Source organism: Protobothrops mucrosquamatus, unplaced genomic scaffold (genome assembly GCF_001527695.2).
Source record: "Protobothrops mucrosquamatus isolate PMUCROS unplaced genomic scaffold, P.Mucros_1.0 scaffold233, whole genome shotgun sequence".
Lineage (NCBI taxonomy): Eukaryota > Metazoa > Chordata > Lepidosauria > Squamata > Viperidae > Protobothrops > Protobothrops mucrosquamatus.
The window spans coordinates 210,426-234,972 of NW_015386584.1; the positions used below are offsets into that span (position 1 = coordinate 210,426).

At 33.7% G+C, this 24,547-nt stretch overlaps 1 protein-coding gene across 1 annotated transcript in view; it reads left to right on the forward strand.

Moving 5' to 3' along the window:
* The window catches only part of PIEZO2 (piezo type mechanosensitive ion channel component 2), a 133,122-nt gene that overhangs the window by 59,273 nt on the left and 49,302 nt on the right, over nt 1-24,547 (forward strand). The window contains exons 7-16 of the mRNA XM_015814256.1: nt 2,952-3,120; nt 4,247-4,372; nt 5,104-5,142; nt 7,646-7,784; nt 8,324-8,475; nt 10,907-11,143; nt 13,208-13,331; nt 13,856-14,169; nt 14,570-14,718; nt 16,548-16,721. Coding sequence (XP_015669742.1) covers nt 2,952-3,120; nt 4,247-4,372; nt 5,104-5,142; nt 7,646-7,784; nt 8,324-8,475; nt 10,907-11,143; nt 13,208-13,331; nt 13,856-14,169; nt 14,570-14,718; nt 16,548-16,721 — 1,623 coding nt within the window. The remainder of the gene's footprint in view (nt 1-2,951; nt 3,121-4,246; nt 4,373-5,103; nt 5,143-7,645; nt 7,785-8,323; nt 8,476-10,906; nt 11,144-13,207; nt 13,332-13,855; nt 14,170-14,569; nt 14,719-16,547; nt 16,722-24,547) is intronic.

Sequence of the window (24,547 nt, forward strand, 5' to 3'; positions counted from 1 at the left end):
GATATAACTTTCTGGGAAGTGGAGATTTGAATTAATAGGCCAAAGCGTTGGCAGAAATAGCAACGGAGTGCAGAAAATTAGAGGCATTGGCATTGCCAAAAATGATTAAATAAATAATAGAAAAGTTTTAATGTGGTCAATAATAGTAGCCAAAACTCACTAGGAAAAATGTGTATAGTAATTTAGAAATATTGCCCCCAAGATGCTATAGTACAGTAGTAACAGTAATAATCCAACCTTAGTACGTATGGACTGTATCTTTATTGCAGGTATATTATTTGCCCGGCTTATACTTTGGGAAGTAAATATATGTAAGTATAGTTTACTTGGTATATAGAAAATTCAGTTATTAATTATTACATGTGTGAACTCCAGCTTTTATGGACAAAAGAGATGATAGAATTTGATCATAGTGTAACATTATTACACATTGTTGACAATTTGATATGTATACTTTAAATTTATCTTGCATATTTGTATGCATCCAGATAAATCTATGAAAAGTATGTCTTATTTGAGAATAAATACATAGGAGTATCTGCTGCAGGATTACTTATATGTGAATTTTCATCCATAGAATCCAAATATAAACATTTACATGAATTCAAAAACTCCTTAAAATCAAATTTATAATGTGTACAAAATGAAGAATTTCTGGGTAGAAGCAGCAACCAGGTATACAGATATTCCTTTCAAACAAGGGAGGGAAAATGTTAGGAAGATAAGTGCATCAAGGAAGAGGGTAGGTAATAAACCCTTGTTTGTGTGTGTGATGGGGTTTTTTTTTTTTTTGTAATCAACTATTCTGCTTAGTGAAACAAGAATAAACATTGTTTTCCTGTTTTTGGAAAGCAGCAATATTTCTCCCTTGACGTCATCATGAAGCTTAATGTTGCATCAGTATCATGCATTTGTATTAAGGTCATAGGTTGCGAATGTGTCAGGAAAAGCAGATCAAAGTGCATATACATAGAGATATGCTTATATTAATTTACTAAGCTTTTGCTGGGAAAATACATTTACAGAGGAATGCTGTTACAGTCATTTGCTACGTTTACTTTTACAGTACATTTTGTAATGTTATTTTAAAAAGTCACAACATTCTTTTGGCATCCATAGAACATTAATGTTCTTTTCTAAATTGCCCATTTTAATGAAATATACTTCATCAAAATTGTCATTAGAAAATTTAAATTCATACTTCCTTTTCTCTGTTTATAACATTAATTTGATTTAAAAGATTTATACATTTCTTTCAAAGGATATTTTTACAGTACAATATATAAAGCAAATTTTCAAAGACATAATAAAAAAAAATCAGTTTAAAAGTCAGTATAAATCAATGAAAAAGAACTGTAAAAGCAGGATGTTTTATGCATGTAGATTCAAATAAAACTCCTTAAGATTTCTCATGAAAACAAGGAAGGAAAGGCCTGTATATAATTCCTAGAAACATAGAACATAAATTACATGACCTTAGAGGCCATCCAATTCAACCCTATCTTGGTGAAAACTATCCCCAACAGGTGTCCATTCAGCCTTTATGTGAAAACCTCCAGACTTTTATTGGTAGATTCTGCCCTTGTTAAACAATTCTTACTATCAGGAAATTCCTTCTAATATTTAAACTGGGTCTTCTTTTTAATGTCAATCTATTCGTCATGCGCTCAGTTTTAACCGAGAACAGATCTTTCTTTTCCATGTTAACCTTTCAGATGTTTGTAAATTGCTGTCTTATCTCCCGTCTTCTTTTTGCCTGGTTTCTTCTACCATTCTCATGAGGCTTGATTTCCAATGCTTTATAATCCTGGTAACTCTCTTTTGAATCTGTTCCAGAACTGGACACAATACTTGAAACGTAGTCCAACCACCATACAGTACAGGAGGAACTGTTATCATACATATGTGTATGTTGATGCAGATCAAAACTGCATTGGACTTGTATATTGTCATCTTGGTATTTTATGTATGTAGATAGGAATAATCAAATATATACAGTAGGTGCGCAGTTGGAAACTTACAGTAGCTTGGTTGTAGTTAGTGTGAGAAAAATCTTGAAGTTCTAGAGGATCACCTACTTAGGTATGAGCAAGCAATGGGAGGCAGCAATTAAAATACCAAGAAAGTATGCATCCAATCAGTATACAGTGTTTGCTTAGACACTTATTCTAATCAGATTCTGCAAATCCCCATTTTCTATAAATAACTTTTCCTCATCGGTATATGATAGCCCACTTGCCTCTTATTTCTTACAAACATGCATCTTGCTAGATTAAAGTGTTTAATGTTTTAATGTTTCTGTCTCTGTTTTTATGATGATGTAAGCTGCTCAAAGTCACTTAATGGTGAGATTGGTGGACATACATTTAATAAATGAACAAATAATAAGGTGTTTTTGACTGCCATTATCCTATACTTCAAAAGAATGGAATAACTCTGAATTTATCTGAAAATCTGCTGTTTCCTGTATAAATTTCTTCCTATAGTTATAAATTTGCTTTGGAAGCTCTCAATGTGTTCCAGCATCAAGGGGAATGAGAAGGTAGGGCAGGTCCTTGGTTATAGCAATTAGATCAGAGTACCTCGGTGTTAAATTGTTTTGTTCTTTCTTCAGTTTTTACCAAGTTATTAAAACATTTCTCTTCTGCTTGGCTTTCAAGCACAGGAAAATATCACTGCTTAATTCTGCTGTTAATTTTATGAAGATTTTGAAAACAGAATAAGTTATCTGTGGTATATAACTTTTATTAATCTGAATATTGAGAATAAAACAATCTGAAACAATTCATGAATTTTTCAGCAACTTTCAGTTCTCTTATGTTGAAAACAATGAATACAGTTTATTAAGATAGTTGGGAATTAGGGAAGTTGAAGTCCTTATTGAATGCAAAAGATTGTGGAAAGATGGCTTAGATGAAATGTTATGTTTATATAATGCCCTATTTTTACAGGTTGTTTGGTATCACTCCAGTTATTCAGACTAACTGCTCAAGCACCTGGAAACTCATAACCAACCAAAATTTGAATTGGTACCATCATACCAACCCTATCTTGCTGCTACTCTTGTATTATACCCTATCAACTCTGATTCGACTTTGGTTAAATGAACCAATTGTACAGGTGAAATAATTATCTTTATTTTTTTTTAAAAAAAATCTTTATAACAAAAGCCTACAAATCTGTTCAAATTGCTTTTGGCCTTTGTGCATAAAAAGGGATTACCTTTGCATTATAAATTAATCTCTTTCCCTCCTCCAAAATATTAGTATCTAACATTCGTCTGTGATATGCCACAACAGTTTTTTATTTTTCTAATGTTACCTATCTCAAAAAATCAAAAAACTGTAGTGCCAGCATTAAACAATTGCAATCTGCAAGAACCACAAAACAGAGTCATCTGAGGCTCTGTTTGTCCATCCTTGACATGTGTCTAAATTAAAGCTCTGTAGTATTTAGAAACATGTTTTATAATGGTTTCCTATCATATACCTGGTTTTCATTGACTGAAATTCATGAAAATAATTTAGAAATTCCATAAAAATATTTTAATTTTTAAAATATTACATTTTTTATTGTAATCTATAATTACAACATTGTATTGCAAGTATAATGGCTAGCATAAATTTCTTTCCAAATATTTTTGAGGAGATGAATAAACAGTCACAGTAAATTTTCAAGCTGGGCTGATGTTTCTATCTATGGTTAAATGCACAAATACTGTATATACGGTAGTTCTACATAAAATAATTACATATATTTGTATGAACTTATTTATATTATATACAATCTAATGTTCGTATATCCTGAGGGGGAAAAAACAGCATATTGTTTTATTGGACACGGCTTGTGGATAGCACGAAAGCTGACATGGTAGAAAATGATTAGGAAAAATGCCACTTATTTTACTATGACTGCATTTCCAACTGCTTAAGATAATATATAATCATACAGCTAGGCAGGAAGATCCATGAAATATGGATCCTGTTTGGCATTATGCAGTTACTGTTGCCCACTAATGTTTGTCTATTATTTAAACTTCTTCATGGAGAAGATACTGTACCTGATGCGGTAAATTCTTAATTTGCAAGGACTAGAGTGAAAAGCAATTCAAATTGCATATAAATTATGCAGATAATGGTCAATGAATTTTTATTTCAAAAGTCAATCTTTTTAGATAGGTTAACGTTTATTCTCAAAATCATTCCAGAGTTAATCTTTTTTTCTTTTTTCTTTGCTCATTTAACAGATGCCCGATGATGACAAATCAGATATAAATAAGGAAGAAGAAATAGAGTGCACTCCAATTCAAATAACTGCAGACAGAAGACGCAGCTTGTGGTATACCAGTCACTACACAACTGATGAGAAAAAAGTAAAGTCTAAACGAATCATCTAATTTGTATTCCTTAGATCTTTTAGCAAGAACGGAGTGTGCAGTTTCACTTCTGATCTGAAGTCAATTGCTAATTTGAGATTATCAGCAGTAACTTTAACCATGCATTTGTCCACCATTGAGTAGTCACAGGTAGTCCTTGTCTTACAACCATTTAACAATGGTTCAAAGTTACAACAGCCTGAGACAAAATGATTTATGACCTATCCTCAACATTCCCACAGTCACATGGTTGCAATTTGAATGCTTGGCAACCAGCTCATATTTACAATGATTGAGGATTTTGCAGCCACATGATTGCAATTTGCAACCTTTCCAGGCAGTTTCTAACAAACCCAATTGTGGAATCCAGATTCACTTAACAACCATGTAATTTGCTTAATGAACAGGGTGATTCACTTAATGATTGCAGTAAAAATGGCCATAAAAGCAAGTCTGGTGATATGATTATTCACTTAATGATAGCGTTGTTTAGCAACCAAAATTCTGGTCCCAAATCAAGACTTACCTGTATGTTGCTGTTGTACACTTTTCAGAATAAAATTACACTCCACCATATTTAGTTCAATATAGAATTTCAGATGATTACTAAGCATGCAGTCATTCTAAAGCTAAGATCTATCATTCTTAAGATTTATTTTATTGTTATTACTACTATTGCATCCTATCACCTTCTGAACTAACAAGTTATTCTTGCTTTGCTTTTGCAGCTTTTGTCAATGACTCAGGATGAACACAAGCCATCTGATGTTAGTACATTGTTTCAAAATTGCAGACAATTTGCGCAATAACTTTGTTTCTGTTTGTGACAATTTATTATGTAGGGATTCAAGGATTGGGTTGAGTAGAAGTTGATCCAAATTAACTACAATATGTTTAATCAATTTAAATGTCTGGCTTCCTGCTGTTGTCTCCTGCATCTAGGGTTCCTTTCTAACCATGCAACCAGTGGTGGGATTCAAATATGGGAACAACTGGTTCTCTGTGTGGATGCTGCTTCCGGAAGTCGATTCTGGGCCTGGGCCACAAAAAATTAGCTACCGGTTCTGCCGAAGTGGTGCGAACTGGCTGAATCCCACCAGTGCATGTAACCAAGCCAAACTGTCACAGCTTTAGTGCCTACTTTTGGTAGCAGTTTCTGTCTGCCCAGGACTAACAAAATTACATCTGTCTAGCCAGCAGTCTCCTTGCTTTTCAGTAACATTTCTAATATCAAAGAATATATATGTAGTCCTGATTTGGTGACTGCCTCATTTAGTAACTATTCACAGTTATGATGATGATGGAAAAGTAACTCTCTGACCAATCCTCACATTTACAACTTTTGCAGGAGTGTAAGGCAGGGGTCCCCGGGCCACAGCCCACTACTGGGTCTTCAGAACTAAGCCACGGAAATGGCAAGCAAGCATGCATCCCCACTTGCACAAACAGTGGGCAAGCAGAGGCAAGTGCACTCCATTTGTGTGAGCGGCAGATGTGCATGCCTGCCCCTCGCACAAATAAAGCTATGTGCATGCACTTGCCCACCGCTCATGCAGAACCATCCTCTCTTTCCCCCCCTCCCCCTGGCTGGTCCACAAAGCCAGAAAGGTTGGGGAACTTTGCTGTAAAGCAAAGGAAAACTGATGTAAGATTATATGCGGAGTTGCAGTTTCATTTAGTAACTACTTCATGTGACAACTAAGTTGCCAGTCCCAAGTGTGGTCACTAAACAAGGACTACCTGTATATTTTCTGCATAGGCCACATAGACTTGTCACTTGTTTCTAAGCATGCACAGTGAAAGGACATGGCTGGTGGGATCTGCTATTCTCTGAGTATTGAAATGGAGATCTGTAACACAAATCACACTCAAGATAAAGGAGAATCTTTGTAGCTCAAGGTTGAGATGAGGGATCCTTGGTTGTCTTTGAGCTTGGTTGTTTTCTTGCAGACATTTCTTTGGCTGTTTACTATTAGCTTGTTTGGCAGTTCCTTGATTGGGGTATTGTTTACTTGAGCAACAATCAAGAAATAAATGATGTCCCAATCAAGGAACTGCCAAACAAGCTAACAGTAAACAGCCCAATTAAGGAACTATCAAGACCACTCCCACCAATACTGACAGGCCAAGTCACTAGAATATAAACTGAGAGCAAACCTACTCTCTATTAGCACTGATGATGTTACCTAGTTTGGTTAATGAAATGTCTGCAAGAAAACAACCAAGCTCAGAGAGCACCTAGGACCCCTCAGATCATGGCCATTTGGAGTCTTTCCTAAGAACATGTATTTCCTAATTTGCACTGCATTGGACAGAGTTTTTTTTGCCACATATTATCAAGTATTTACTAATTAAGAGTGTTAGGGCCTTTCATAATTAAACATTCATCTCCATACATAAAAAACCTGATTGTCCTATTCTGCAATATTATGTAATTTATTAAAGCATAGTTGTGATATAAAAATAGTTCTACATAGCCCACATTTTATTTTATTTTATTACTTTATTTAATATTTCCTTATTTATTAAGATAATGTAATAATTGCAGTCTTGTGAAAATACAAATGCAACCATTTTGGAATAGATTAAAAAAATATTCCAGCATCCTGTTTCCTTAATGTAGTCGGTTGTGTATGAAAATACAGGCAGGACATTATAGTAATAGTGAGCTGTATTTGGAACTATTGTGATTCTGGAGATGATGCAGAAAGCCTAAAAATGGCCTTGAAGGACAGTGCCATTACAGAGGCCATGATCAGATAAGTGTATCTTATGTCCATTCCAAGAAACTAATTTGAGAAAATGCTTCAGATTGATCTCTCCCTAATTCACAAAATGTAAAGCTGTTCTAATAAAAGTAACTTTGGACTTGTATGACATTGGTTTCTTAGTCTGGTCTAGTCTCTAAAGCTGATGGGTATACTATAACTATTATTACTGTTGAATACCAAATTGCTATTGACATTTGCTATTGACAGTTCATGAGCAAAATTATTTGAAAATAGAGTTCATCAAATTAAGTTGAGTATACCTCTATATAAGTGTTCTTTAAGAAGCAATTGATTTGGGTATTAGATGTTTGTATGTGTACCATATGCAAGCATTATTTAATCTTCTGAATGTCTGAGTGTATCCTGTTTTTTTATTTAATCCATATGGTTGAAAAAGAAAATTAAAGCAGCATTGAATTTATATCAAGAAAAGTAATAGAAGCGATTGCTTTAACACGTTGCTTGTTTTCAAAGGATTCCTCTGATTCTCATTCAACAGGTTCTGCTTGTGACACTGAATGGTACACCTGTTGATTATCAAAGCATACACCCTTTGCGCCCTATAGAAAATGGACCTGCCAAGACAGATATGTACTCAAGACCACAATACAAGTGGGATCCCTCGGCTAATGCTCTAGGTAGTCATCAAAATGTGAGAAGAAATGGTTGTATGGTTTAATTGTTTAGATATATATTTATCTACTTTTTTCATTTTACCAAGGGAGAACAATGTGCCATCCTATAAATAACCTATATCATCCATTTTGGCATCCCAATCCATACCTCCCTATGGTGTCTGCAATTAAATTGGGGGCTGTTGGATATGTATCTTGCTGGAGATGTTACTACATTATATTGATAATGTGTACTTTCCATGGGCTGTCTTTAAATGCATTGGCAGAATACTGCTAGCACAGCAAAAAAAAAAGTAGTGGACCTTTATTTAATAGGAGTAGAAAACCCATTGATCTAAATTTCTTAGAAAGTTAGATCCTGTGGCTTTCCTGGTGTCTAATAATCTTGCTTATACTACACAGATCTGCAAGAAATAATTGCACATTCCTGTCATAGTCTGTCATTTTGTTTATAGCTTTCAATTATCAGATTACCTAAATTGGTTTCTGAATCTATACCACATAAACATTATTTGCAATCCATAGTTTTTTTTATTTCTCAGAAAAGAAAGAAGATGAGGAGGAGGAAGGGGAGGAGGAGGAGGAGGAAGAAGAAAATTCAGAGGAAGAAGAAAACTCCAAAGTTCATGCAATGGTCACAGTTTTCCATTTTATCATGAAACAAAGTTATGTCTGTGCTTTGATCGCCATGATGGTAAGTTATGTTGTCTTTTGGCTCTTGGTCCACCTTGAAATTGACATGATGCTGTGATCCAGGACACATTTTATGATTAGTGATGTTGTTTAAACTTTTTATTTCTGATCTTTTATAACTGCAAGTCTGCTTGAATTAATGAAAGAGCATCTTCACCTTACATTCTGATCTTGAAGCTTGAAAACTTTTTGTGGACTTGAGCCTGGGACAATATATTTTATGTGGTTTATAACTGTTATTATACTCAATTCTGCTTAGTGCCCAGGTAGTAAAGAATGCATTAAAATGCATTAGAAAACACACACATATGTTTATGCTATTATTTGTTTATTTTAACAATGGCTTTAGACTCCAAGGACTCCACATGTTGGGTATTATTCTTCTCTCCTACATGTACTGTATTGTTTGTTTGGGTGACTTATAAGCTAGAATTTTGTAGAAATCTCATATTTTGATGAAGCAAGCATGCCTATGTAATGCTTGGCTTCTACTGCTAAGCTTTTCATTTTCCTTTAATTTGATTTCTACTGCAAGTGAAAGGCTACATTTAGTTCATTTAATGTTAAATTATCATCAGGTGAGTTTTGCCTGAACTGGGTAGCTAACTGTCTTAAGACCTGTAGTTTAAAAGTGCAAGTTGATAAATTCATATGAAATTGAAGGAAAGTAGCAGCAGAGCCAAAATATTCCATCTAGATGTTTTATTTTTTTAAAAAAAAATTCAGTGATTTAGTTCAATGACTGGATGAAGAGATGGAGGCAATGCTTATCAAATTTGCATCTTATAATACCCTAGAAGATAGACATAAATTTTTAAATGGGCTGAAAATAATCAAATGAAATTGAACAGAGAAAAGTGCAGGATTCTTCATTTACAAAAGAAACATCAAACACATAAGAAATACATAATGGATATTTGGGTTAAAAAAATACTTGTGAAAAAGCATTTGGAGTGGTAGTTGATTCAAAAGGCACACCAGTCAACACTGTGATATGATTACAAATAATTTAGGGAAATCAGGCAATTAGAGAAATCATACAGGGATCTGTTTTTTCTTATGCGTAGTAAAGTAATATGTTTTATCTATATGCATATTCTACAGACACATGTTTTCTCCTTGCATAGGATTTAAATATTTCTTTTGCTTTCACCTTTGTTCAGAACAGAACAGAATAACAGTGCTGGAAAAGACCTGATATCCCTAAATTGTTTGTAATCATATCATAGGGTTGGCTGCTTTCTTCTAGTCCAACCCCTTGCTCAAGCAGGAGACCCTATATCAATTCAGATAAATGGTTGCCCAATCTCTTCTTAAAAACCTCCAGTGTTGGAGCATCCACAACTTCTGGAGGCAAGCCGTTCCATTGGTTTATTGTTCTTATTGTCAGGAAATTTTTCCTTAGTTCTAGGTTGGTTCTCTCCTTGATTAGTTTCCATCCATTGCTTCTTGTTCTGCCTTTAGGTGCTTTGGAGAATAGGTTGACCCCCTCTCCTTTGTGGCAGCCCCTTAGATATTGGAACATTGCTATCATATCACCCCTAGGATTTGTATATGTTTATATGTATGTATATTGAGAAGCACAGGGTGAGGGGAATATTGTGGGTCCATGAACAGGACAGAGAAGGGGAGAGAAGATCAAAACAGAACAGTCTGCAGCATTTGTATTGGGGATTTTATTTCCTGAAATACTTTTCTTTCTAGCCTTAAGCTATATTCAGCTGACTTTTAACTTGATGCATGAACCAAATTTGATCCTGTTCTGTTCAGTTTTTGGAGCATTATCTTGCTGATACAGGGGAGAGACAGACACATAGTGTCTTGATCTTATTTATATAGTTTCTTTCCACTGGATTGCAAAAAGTAAGGCAATACAACAAGATCATAATTTCCAAATCATCCACTATATTTTACTTTGGTCAGAATAAAGATGTAAAGTTGAAGTAGGATTTAGATCAAATTGGCAGTTTAGAACAATCAACTAAATTAATGAATCAGTAAGCTGTCCAATCCTGAGAGACTGAAAGAGTTGAATTTGGGTAGCCGTCATTGGGGATTCCACTGTACTGCTGCAATACCTGAAATGATGTCACCTAGTAAAGGTCAAAAACTGTTCTTTCCTGTTTCAGATTGCAAGACGAGTTTCAGGAAGGGCGTTTCCTGAAACATGCTGAATGTAGACCATTCTTAGCAGTCAGAGTGGTGGAATCAATGGCCTACAAAGGTGGTTGGCTTCCATTCATTGGAATAGAGACTAGGAGTCCATCTGTTTTGAAATCTTTATTTTACATTCCTGCTCTGAGCAAATTCTGAACTTATGGCCTGAAGTGCCCCTTCCAATTCTATGATTCTAAATACTTCAAATACATTTGATTACTTCAAATACATTGAGTGTTGAACTGATGAGAATATATTTATTTCTTTTCTTCAAGGCCTGGAGTATTACTTACCACAGTTGGTTAACATTTATATTATTGATATGGTCTTGTATACTTTGGATGCTTCGTGACCGAAGGAAATATGCTATGATAAGTTCACCTTTTATGGTGGTTTATGGAAACTTATTATTAACATTTCAATATATATGGAGTTTTGAGCTGAATGATAAGGAACTTCCTCAAGTTTCTGGATTTCTAGAAAGGAAAGCACCTCCTGAATTAGGATCAAAGGTAATAATTGCACACAAGCCTATACGGTCGGCACATATATTTATTTTATAAGGTTCATGCATTTATATCAGTAGTGAATAACATCTAAGAAAACATTTTTCAAAAGTACAACATGATAACTGTGATTAGTATCTGAAAATATATAACTAAAATACTTGTTTTATTTTGACTATAGCAAATATATTTCCATATTTAAGGAACAGCTTTAGGAACACAAGTTATTTGGGTCCGTTAATTATTTTTTCCTGGATGAAAAATACTTTCTTCGTAGATTCCTAAAATAATTTATAGTTATTGTTACTATTTCCCCTGCCTTGCGCTAGATAATTCTAGTCGTTTTATTCTCTGCTGGATACTCTTTAATTAATAATTCAAGTTAATATGAATAAAAAACATATTATCAACTCCTAAAGTTAGAATTGTTTTTACATGATCCAGATAAGAGAAAATGAATAAAAACATATTATCAACTCCTAAAGATAGTATTGTTTTTAGATGATCCAGATATTCTATTGGATATGCCTGAAATGAATTTCTCTCAAAGGATATACATGTTTTAGAATCTAACTATCAATTTTGTCATTAATTAGGTATTTTATAAAATGTCCTATCTAAACCTTTTGGCTATTATAAAAGATTATATTGTGAATAAAAAAGAAACAATCCTATACCTTAATAATATAGGAATGTTTTCTGGATACTATAAACAGGATAAATTACGCTCTGTATTTAAACACAGTTTTTCCTTCATTAGAAAAGGCTTATAAATTGAATATAATTCTGCACCATAATTCTGCCTACTATGTTTTCAAAATGTGCTTACTTTAAAAAAAATATACAGTAAGCATCATCTGCTTTGCAGAAAATTTTGCTCTCTCAGGAGATTTTGAAGCAGAAGTAAAGTAGATACATTGTTAAGCATTAAAACAAAAAAGGAAGCAACAACAAGAAATCAAAGCCAGTCATAATAATTACCTCTATGAGTATGTCTCTTGACAAAGAAAGAATTGCTCTATCCTTGAAGAAACCGGGTGATTCTTTTAAGGAGTACTAGACAGCCCATGATCTGTTGGGTCATTGTTTCATTTGTGTCATCATTTCAGTCCTTCCCCCATCTAACCGCAGCCACTGACTTGCCTCGTGGTCTTGGATTTGCAACTTCCTGCAAATCTGTGGCTCTGTGACCTTCTCTGCTGTGGCTCCTGACCTTTGGAAGATCTTACTTCCTGTGGTGGCTCCCATCTTTCTGACTTCCATAAGGCCCTGGAGACTTGGCTCTGTCAGATGGCTTGGGGCCCCAATGGGGAGAATCACACAAGAGGTGGTTGAGGAATTAATAGGCAATCCCACCTCCCCCTGTGCATTCTGCTCCCTCCCTCCCCATCTTTCAACAATAATTCTATTTTTGATTGTAATTTCCATTTTTATTAGAAATTTTTAGAAATATTTAATGTTTATGATTTTAATGCTTGCAATGCTATAAGCCCCCCAGAGTTGCTTCGAAACAAGATGAGCAGCAAATAAATTTAATAAATAATATCTAAATAAAATTGAGAAAAGAAAGAAAAAAAGACACGTGTAAAGATAGGTATTTAGCTAATCCCTAATTTTATAATTATGTAGCTTAATTTATCAAATTCCAGAGAAACTAGTCTGCAAGCCAAAGCACAATAGGAGTAAGATCATTGGTTCTAATGATCATTTAGGCCTCTCCATTATGTATGACAGCATTTCCCAACTTTTGTCCTTCCAGATACATTAGCGCTGGCTAACATGTTTTCAGCATTTGTAATCCAATATACATTTGGAAAGCAACAAGTTATGTCATATATTGTGATATATATTCAAGTATAGCGATGATGAAAGGCCAAAGATACTCCTTGAGGACATTAATTTCTACAACATGGCTTAATTTGGGGTCAAGATTGATTGTTGATATTTGGAAGATGTTTGGCAATATCATTCAGTTTATCTTAAGTGTTCTATCACCATACTGTGGATCATGGAAATTCAATAAGTTATTCAATAGTGTGTCTCCTCTTTGGTTTCAATTTCTGCTGACAGATACTTTTTGGACTTACTTTTTGGCTGCTGTTGAGACAACACCTCACTGAGCGAAAGACTTTGCAATTAAATGAAACTGTTTTGTCAGAGGTCAAAATTGGAGAGGAAGAGAGTGAAGAAAAAGGTGAATGTGCATTTCAAGTCAATATACATGATAGTTTCATGATAGTGATGTCAATAGAGAAGTACACCATGAACTAGGAAATAATTCTCTTAGGATTCAAATACTGTATATAAGTACAGTACTTATAAAACTAGTAGGGAAAAATTAAGAATTAACTCTTAGTTTTAGTTTTATTCTGCTTCTGATTTTTTTCCATTCAATTTAAGTTTTGTATTAACTTGCCATAAAAAGGTGGCATTAAAATTTGTACCCAGATTCTCAAAAGGTGATGCAAAGAATCTATGTCTTTCCTTATTCCATCTTTTCCTACTAAATTATGTATTCGTGCATTTGTATATTGATTTTTATTTTTTATTAAATGTACTATATTGTTGACTGATGTGATGTGTCTTTGTTTTACAGTAAAACAGTATTGTGTATCAGCCAATGTGACCAGTGCAGTTGAACTTTTTATCAATAATTATAACATTGTAAAATAACTTATTTAACGGCATGTATTCTAATGTTACATTTTACAATTACAGATGAGGAATCCCAAAAAGAAGAAGAAGAATCCCCCAAAGAGGAAGAGAAAGAGGAAGATGAAATGGGGGAATTAGAGGAGAAGGAAGAGCAGGAGGAGGAGGAGGAGGAGGAGGGGGAGGAGGAGGAGGGGGAAGAAGAAGAAGAAGAAGATGACGTCATGAAAGTCCTAGGAAACATGGTGATGGCGATGTTTGTTAAGTACTGGATTTACGTCTGTGGAGGAATGTTCTTCTTTGTCAGCTTTGAGGGAAAAATTGTCATGTACAAAATCATCTATATGATGCTCTTCTTGTTTTGTGTAGTCCTATATCAGGTAAGTAGTACAAATCATAGTTTTTAAGAACATTGCCATTCTGTTTCTTTCTCTCTTTTATTTTTATTAAATATGCTGTTTTTACAAAGCATAAGGAGTCATTAGATTAAAAATGACTTAAAAGACAAAATTAATTAATCTTGTAAATATATATAAAACCATAAAAAAATAAAACAAGTGTGAGTCAATCAAAATCAAGACAGGTTATTGATAGGGCCAAAGAAAGGGAAGAACAGAAAGAGAACAAGACTACCAGCAACAATTAAGTTTAGTTTAATGCAGCTTGGCATTTAAATGTATCAAACGACCTTAGAAGAAATTTCTGAAATGATGATCACTGAATTATGATAAATGACTGTAAATGATGAACATTAGGTAAACTTAATTTCTTATTTGCTAGGTTCACTATGAATGGTGGCGACGAATTCTGAAATACTTTTGGATGTCAGTTGTGGTTTACACAATGTTAGTACTTGTTTTCATTTACACATATCAATTTAAAGCATTCCCTGACCTGTGGAAAAACATGACAAACATGAATGATGATCAGTAAGTATTATTTGTTACTCCATTTGTTAAAATTCTGGTTATTTGGATGATGTATTACGAAACACTAATATTACTCTAGATACCTTATGTTTTATAAGTGACTATACTTAGGAAATATCTTCCTTTAGGAAAAACAAATATTCAGCTTCTCATTCAACAATCAGTACACATACATATTGTCCTATCTCTTCAATTTTTAACCAACACATTTTTTCATGTACCTTTAATTTTAACTCAATCCCTTCAGAAATCAGATATGAAACCATTGGGAGGCCAATAGTTGAAGTTCATTCTAGAAAGCATTCCCAGTTAAATTGAAGAAATTAATTTGTGCATGGTTTGTGCACCATGTGCATAGTTTTCAGGTGTCAAAGCTTCTGACTTAGCATTTACTTCTGTTAGTTCAAACACGACATGTTCTTCATGGTTTCATCAAAATAATAAAAGCAGCATTGCACACTTATGCCACAAGGTCTACCCTTAAATTTGATGTCACAGTATAAATTCAAAATCAGAAAAGTTTGTGTCCTAATAATGTGAGACTACTTTTAACATTCTCTCCCTTAACTTTCCCTTCAGATGTTGCTGAATTCATACATTAAAAAACACCTTTTGCAGTATGGGTCCATTTGTTTAATGATGATTCCAGATTATGATAGTGCTAAAAAAAAGTGATCCTTCTCGAAGTTAACACACACAAACATTCCTGCCCCACAGTCACGTGATCACAATTTGGGTTCTTGGCAACCAGCTTACATTCATGATGGTTGCAGTGTCTTCTAGTCAATTTGCCAGTTTCTCAGTCATCTTCTGATAAACAAAGTCAATGGGGAAAGCCATATTTATTTAATGACCAGATGATTCACTTAAAAACTGCCTGTTTTACTCAACAACCACGGTAAAAATGGTTGTAAATTAAGGTCTAATCATATGATGACTCACTTAGCAATGAAAATTCCAGGCCCAATTGTGACTGTAAGTTGATGCCTACCTGTATATCCTTGATCAGATTTCATGCTTTCACTTCTGCAGTTGATCATTCTTTTATATCTCTCGTTTTGTAGCCAAACATGTTGGGGAAAAACACTATAGTTTTGTGAAAAACAAAAAGACTTTTCCACTAATTTCTGTTTGGGGACCAGAGATTACAGGGTGTGTTTTTTTTTTTCCAAAAAAGCTGTTTAGTGAAAGAATATTTTTCAGTTAGCCTTTGTTCACTTATAAGTGAATTTTGATATTGTCACAAAAGAAAATGATGAATGAGAAATTTATCAGCCTTATAAAGTAAAAGACCAGAAATAATTCCAAATTTCACAATGTTGCTGGATTCAGAGAGCTCTGCTAAGTGTTATCTGCCATAAAGGCAGCCTATCCATTATACTGAACAAGATGATTGCAGTCTTAGATTGGCAAAACGCACAAGCTACTTTTTATGAGCTTGAAACAATAGGCAACCATCTTTTTATTTTCCTAAGGTTTTTAATATATGAATCTAATATTTTTTAGATTTTTGAATTTAATTAATCTGCTGTAAAATCTTGGTGCTGTACCAGATCAATATTGGGTAATGGAATATAGCTAAATTTAGATTTTTAGGTTAATGAATAGATAAAGATAAGAAAGAAAATTCACAAATATTTTTAGAAGCATTTCTTCCAAATCTTTTCTGGATTTGTTTTGTTGTTTTTATAATGTTCAGAATTGCTTACTATTTGTAAAAATAAAAACATTTCAGCTTTTCCTTGTGCCTTCTGACAAGTCTAAAAGATTGTGATAGTTATTTACGAGTTATAAAATATAGCTATAACTTGAATTATTTTATGTTTCAGGCTAAAGGATCTTGGTTTAGAACAGTATTCTACAGCAGAATTATTCACTCGCATTTTTATCCCAACCTCCTTTCTATTGGTATGCATACTGCACTTGCATTACTTCCATGACCGTTTCCTCCAACTCACAGATTTAAAAGCCATAGTCAGCAAACAAGACAATGCCATTTACAGGTAAACAAAACAGAATTTTTTCCTTCTTTTTATTGCCCCCAAGGTTTGAATTGTGTGGTTGGTTGGTTAAATCTTCTCTATCACCTTATAGTCAAGTAATTCTGGATTTTGAAGAAAAGGCGTAATTAGAGAAAGATGGTCTGTTCTCAATGACTGAATAATAAATACCACTTAGAAATCATGATCTATAAACCTTCACTGCAATCACAAAAATGCTATTTTGGTCTGAATTCTTTATATATGGTTTCCCCAGTACCAGACAGAATTTAGTGAGATTTATTCCCTACCAAATATATTCACAGTTGTTGCATTACTCATAATTTGGGAAGGAACTATAGGAACTTGGTTATATGTAAATTCTTTTAACATAGAATCAAAGAGTTGGCAGTTTCTTCTAGTTCAATCTCCCCCTCAAGGCAGGAGACCTTGTATCATCCGGGTCAAATGATTGTTCAATCTATTTTTGAAAACCTCTAATGATTTGATATTTTATTATTTTAATTAAATATTTTATCTTAGCAAGTTTTATAGAAATAAATTAAAAAATGGAAAAGTAAGAGACAAAGAAATGCAGCTTCTTTCCTACAGTCAAACTAAATCATGTTGATGCTTATTAGCAATATGGTTCTCCTGCAGAGAGAAGAAAATGTCATAACACTCAAATTTGGAAATCTTTGTGAAACTAAACTACCCAGGATAAGGATATTTTATAACAAAAGATTCACTGCTATATTCATTTCTGATTCTATGTAGAAATGCTCTTTAAGGACAAAAGTAGACTTAGAGAATTAAAAAATAGCTACTTTCATAGAAGTGAAACAATGGCAGAATAATATATTGTTTAAATTTCTATCCCCCCCATAATTAAGAATAACTGCATCAAAACTTGACAAAGAATTGATGAGACTATATGTCTTCCTCTATACAATAATGATGTAATTTATAAAAGACCATTATGTTTGGGGAATTAAAAGCACAAACAAAAATGTATATTGAAAGATTAGCAAATATGGATCAATTATATTATTTACATCATCAGTCTCCTATACAGTTTACATACATAGGGGTCTGCAAGTAGATTGCAAGTGACAACATATACATTATAATATAAATTCTACTCCTTAAGTACTTGTGCATAACATTGTGATGCAAGAACAAAAGGATATACCTCTCAGCCATGACATCATGATGAATATATAATTTTGGTGTCAGTGAGGTTAGGAAGAGACAGGTGGTATGGTGGGTGTTCATTTATTTTTCTTTTCTTCACAAATGGTATAGGCAATTATTTGAAATTTTAAACATTCCAATGTGAAAAAAATCAAAACTGATCACCTATATTAGCAACTATATTTGCTGAACTGAATTGAAGAAGCTCTCTCTCTCCTGATAAGCTTTTCATCTTTAGTGGCCAAATGGCTGAAACTATAATTGAGTTTTCTCTCTGTGAGGAATATCTGTAACTATTGTTAAACAGTTATAGATGACATATAGATACAGATATATAAATGTGGATATTTATCCTACCTTTTTTATATCTTGGGCAACTTAAGGTGGCAACCATACCTAATACTCCTTTATCTACCTGTTTCCCCACAACAAAAAAACCTCTGAGATAAGGTGAGCTGATAGAGTGTTACTGGCCTAAAGTCACCTATCTGGCTTCCATGCCTAAAGTACAAACTTACAGTGTCCTGGTTTCTAACCCAACACTTTAACCTCCACACCACACTGGCTCTTATATATGTATAGATGTGTATCTATGTATATTATTTTATTTTATTTACTACCACATTTAATAAATGAGAACAGAAAAACAAGCCAACAAAGAGAGACAACAAAATGAACAATTCATCTATTTTCCTCCTCCTAGTTCCTACCAGGGTAAGGAAATCATGGGTATATAGAATTTCTTCTTTCTGCAGGGGATGTGATGTTTTTTCATTATGCATACTGCATCATTGCAGCTTTTTTCCTTGTGTGCTTCCTGAGAAAATATATCTATCTTTAATCCTGTTTAACAGTATTCTTCTCTTTCTCTTTCTCTAATTTTTCTGCTGCCACCTTATGCATTCTCACACTTTCATCTGTTACCAAAGCCATGCCAAAGTCAATGGTCGTGTTTATCTTATAATAAATAGGTGGGTATTTTAATGATTCCTTTTTTTACTTAAAAATTTAGTGTTTATTTAGTTATACATTCAATCTTTAAAATAAAAACAATAAGGCTATTCATGATACTCAGAGAACATAATGGTACTCAGATAACACATCTTCTCAGTACTACAGTTCTTTTGTTAATGCAGTGGAATCTTAATAGTCTACTTTTAAAAGCTAAGAATATATTGGTTCATTTTAAAGCTGAGCAGAATTCAGAAAATGTTCAGCCTCTTTAAATTAGTTAAACATAAATGTTTCCTCTGGAAATATGCTGGTATCAATATATTGTCATACATGTGCATACATTTGTGTATGTAAATTACCGGTAGTTAGATTCTAATATTTAAATCAACTACATTCTAATTGTTTGGATTTCAGGCTTTGGAGCTTTAATATATGTTTTGATATTATGATATGTTATGATATTCCCCTTGCTTTAGTTGAAGCTCTTCTTTAAAAAAATGACTTGCAATTAATACATTCAGTTTTGTTTTATTTTCTACCGGATGTTAAGCCATTGTTTTATCAAGTAAATAGTAAGTTAGGATATATAAAGTAGCAAAGAAATCATGAAGGCACTAACATATTAAAATAATTTTAAAAAATAGATTCCACAGCAAGGATATCTGCAAGGTGTGATCAAAAAAGTCAAGATTGTGGCCACAGTGCGCATCTAATGCATGCAGAATAACAGAATAAGAGAGTTGGGAGGGATCTTGGAGGTCTTCTAGTACAAACCCCTCCTCAAGCAGGAAACCCTATAACATTTCAGACAAATGGTTGTCCAATCTCTTCTTAGAACCTCCAATGTTGGAGCACCCACAACTTCTGGAGGCAAGTCATTCCACTGATTAATTGTTCTAATACACAAGAAAGCAGAAGTTGATAATCACTCTATTATGACTACCAACTTAAAGCTTTTGACACTTCTATTCCAGAATATAGAAAGATGAAAGCTATATTATGAACGCCTTATTATTTACCATGTTAGATAACCTCAGTGTGACTTTAATGGTAGGTTAAGCAATTATCTAAAGGTTAGTAAGTAGAAAAGAGCTGAAGTGAAGCAAGTAATCCCATGCCATATTCTAAAAAGCTACAACTGAGAGCATCTAGAAGGTAACACAAAAAGGTATCCTGGAGGTAGCAGAATGGGTGAGCCTAATACCAAATGATCAGTTATTGTGGATGTTCTCTGAGTTTGGTAGTTTTCCTGCAGATGTTTTGTTATCAGACTAGATACATTATTAGTGCATAGTAGAGTCAAGTTTAGTGAAGGTATCTTGCCCTACCAAGGAAATCTAAAAGTCCTAGGAAAATCCTGGATATTGGGTATTCACACAAATCAGCCATCCATATACACATAAAGGTAAACCTTTATCTACATACCATTCAAATTTTAAAAGATACAACCAAATGTGAAGGAAGGAAACAAATAGCCCAGAGCATATTCTCCCTAGCCAGCAACACTCAGATAGACAGAAAACAGCACCAGATAACAACCAAGAAAGAAACAATATGCTAATCAAGCAACCGTCAAGGAAGAAACCACACCTCAATCAAGACTGACAAAGCAAGCCAACATATATAAACAGCCAGCAAACTCCACTCGCTAATGCCCTTACAATCTTGCTTAGCCTGGTAATGAAATGTCTGCAGGAAAATAACTAAGCTCAGAGAATATTAAACACCCACAGTTCAATGTTGAGCTGTCTATGTATTAATCTATCTATTCTCTCTTATCAGCTATTATTATAATACTGTTCTGCTCTTTTTAAAGTCTTGATAGCTTTAGACTCCATCTGTTGCAGTGGCTGTTTATCAGGGACTAGGCTCAAATAGTTATTCCTGAATAGACTTGTTACTCTTCAGTGCCTCCCTGTAACTGAACATTTCTCTTTCTGGTTTTTGCTTCTGTATCTCAATTTTCTATACCTGCATTCTGAGGGGCTCTGCACAGCATAATATTGATTACGGGTGGCTGGCTGCTGTAACTCTAAAGTTGGCAATGATGACTGTGGCTTCTTATTAATGACTGTTCTGTTTGGGCCTTTACTGAAGCACTCTTATGGCTGGCTTATTATGATATTCAGTATGGTTGAGGCTATGCAGCTTCATAGTATAGTAAGAATATATTACAATCTGGCCGGATACTAGTGGAAAATATGGCTAAGAAATAGAGCAGTGCAAGAAAAATAATTCATGCTCTGGTTTAGTTCTGATGCATCTTGCTCATGTCGGATCCTTTTGATTTTTCACACACATTCTTCCTCGCTCATTTACTGCATTATGCTAGGCACTGCTAGTCATTTAAAAAAAAAAACACGTATATTTTGTTCATGATAATCTTGGTTTATATTCCAGGATTCAGGAATGGGTGGTGGACAATGTAACTTACATTGCTTATTGGTAGAACAGAAGTATAAACCTAGAGAAAAAAATTGTTTTTAAAACGTTCGTTTTCATAAATTGTTTTTATTCTTGTTCAAACGTTGAATATGTTATATTCAAAATATAACTAACCTGGATTAACGGGTAGTCCTTGATTTAAAACCATTCATTTAGTGATCATTCGAAGTTACAACAGCACTGGAAAAAATTACTTATGACTGTTTTTCACACTTATGACTGTTGCAACATCCCTGTGGTTACATGATCAAAATTCAGACACTTGGCAACTGGTTCATATTTATGATAGTTGCAGTGTCCCAGGGTCACCTGATCTCCCTTTGCGACCTTCTGCCAAACAAAGCAAACGGTGGAGGCCAGATTTACTTAACCGTAAATCTGGCTTCCCCATTTACTTTGCTTGTCAGAAAAGGCTCAGTTGTGGTTGTAAGTTGAGCATTACCTGTACAACAAAACTGCAGTATGTTAAACTTACCCTAGGAATGGAGAACATTTTTAGGAGGACTGTTCAGTTAAGCATACCCCTCTGAATTTTATCTTGGTTTGTAAAAGTTGCCTTTTTGTCACCTGTAGTCTTTCTCTTTCCCCTTTCTGTTTTTTACTCTGATTAAGTTACTGATATGCAAAATAAAACTTCTAAATTACTCTTTTCTTACATGAGTTTTTGAAAGGACAAGGTGTGTTGCAGTTGTTGTTTTCTTCTTCACTTATTGATCAGCAGGATTTTTTTTAAATGTTCCCAAATTAAGGCAAAGCATTTCTTTGGAGTGTTCCCACTTGATACTGAATATTGTTCACTTATACTCTGATACTTTGTCCATACTTTGTCTTGATTTATTTCTTGGAGTAATAAAAAACACTTTCCAGTTCGTGCACTTTAGTGAATTATTTGGGCATGTTCATAGGTATTTGAATTTTAAAGAACTTGAAAATTGATTTTTGTAAAGTTCAGTTTCTCCCTCATCTCTACCATGACCCACCAGAATTAAAAAAGAGAACTAGTAGATGAGTGTGGGGGATCATGAAACAGATCCCCAGGCTGGATCTACCCAGTTATGAAAATTAACTTGAACATACCTAGTCCATTCTAAAGTAAAATTTGTGAGCTTCACTAACTTCTATGTGAAAGGAAGTAGTGTTTTCACCACTATAGGCAGTGAGCAAGCTGTATAAATAGTCCTTCAGTTATTTACATATTGGTGGAGTCATCTGAATAGAAATAAATTGTACCCTAAAAACTAAATAAAGTCTTTTTATTTGTAACTATAAACAAATGCATTTATCAATGTAAGAGAAAAATATTTATGTTTAAAGTAAAGTGGGGTACTTCACCCCCAACATAAAGGTTCACTTATTTCTCTGAGCCATAAAAATGGATTAACATGTTTTGAAAACTATAATTCCATTGCAATTTTGGCACTATTCATGTTTCAGTAGATTTTCAGAAATTATTTTCCCAATCATATTTTTATTTTCATTCTGAATTCATAAGCAAAGATGCAATAATACTAATAAATCACATTTTAATGGACCAACTGGTGGAGTAGGTGTCCATTAAATAAGAAAGTATGTTATGGCAGTAGTTTTTATCTGTGTAATTTTTATAGATTACATCATTTCAATCAATTGTTGTTATCAAATAATCACACAAATGAGGTACATTGTACATACATTTAATCAATCGTATCAGAAATCCATTATTTCAATACTCCTAAATTAAGTTTCACTTACTGTTTTCCTACAGCAGTTCACCAGTTAGGAAGACATATTAAGACATTTTTATACTGACAAAAGTGTATCTTTCAGTTCAACGTATGGTTTTAAAAATGAAGAATTGGCAAAGAAAACTATCTAACCTTGGCGAGCATATGGGACATAGAATGTGGAGGTATAAGTCAGGCAGATAGATGAAGCCTATGGCTCACAGATAAGGAGTTTATTTCTACTCATAAAGTAAGAGCAGCCAAATTCTGAGAGAAGAAACAACTGGTTTGAAAAGGATTGGTTGTTAATTGTATTAAAACAGAAAACAAATTCTTCAAAGGCATAATTCTGGCTTAATACTATCTCCTCTATTGTTTGTCCATTGTCTTTATATGGAAATATCATCAGTGGTGGTGAGCAGATATGACACTGGAAAAAAAGGATACTGTTTTTTATTAAGTTCAAACATCAGCCACTAAGTGGACTGACTTTAGGATTTTTAGGATTTCAAAATTTGGGCTTTGGAAGGAGGATTGGTTGTTATCATTAGGCTCAGAGTACAAACTGATGTGAAATTCAGTGGTTAGTGCTACTGTTTTACTTTGACTCATCCAAGTCAACATTGACAATATGACTGATTAAAACTGAGCACCATAAATTGGATAAACTCCAAGCATTTCTGATTGGAATTAATAATAGCTGTAGTTGTGTAAGACATATTGGATCAGTACCAAAGCCTTACAATAATACTTACGTGACTGTATTTTGGCCTATCTATGTATGATACCTCTTAAAATAAGGCATTTGCACTCATCACTTTATGGCTATGATTCTTCATACATAGAAAGAAATTACAATGAAATCAGTTAATTTATTTCGGTATAATAGCATCGTCAAAGTATAACCTTCAGGGACCTTAACAGTATCAATAGTGGGAGGAAAAAAGCCAACCAAGTTAGTAACAGAGGATCCTTTGTAAAATTTTGTTCTAGTTCTTAATTATTTGATTTTTGTTTTTTTATACCATCTTTAAATAACTAAAATAGATGGCCCATTTTTATCACCAAAACATTCATGTAGAGTATCCATTCCTTCTGGGTATTCATTTAGATAATATTTTGAGCCAAGAACCATTGTTGTTTGTTTGTTTATTTATTTTCCAGCCAACAATATCTCCATTCCTATCAATTACACATAAGCTTCCAGGCTTTAGCACTGTTTTCATTGAAAAATGTTTTGAGAATTTGGTATAGCCAGCAATTTATCTCTGCATATCTATTAATGCATTATCCAATTATTTGCCTGAGTCTGCATGCGCTATAATGTAATGGCATATTTATTCCTCTAATGCAGTCCAGTCCTTTCAAGAATTCGTAGCACTTAGTTGTCTAGTAAGTCTTGTAATTGTAGACGTGGAATGAAATCTTTAAGTCTAGGCAAACATATTTAATGTTAGACAGATTTATATTAGTGTTGAATCTGAAGCTTCACTCTTCAGTCCCAATGTTTTACAAAGAGAAACTAATGTTGCATCCTGAGAGTTTTGCTTATCA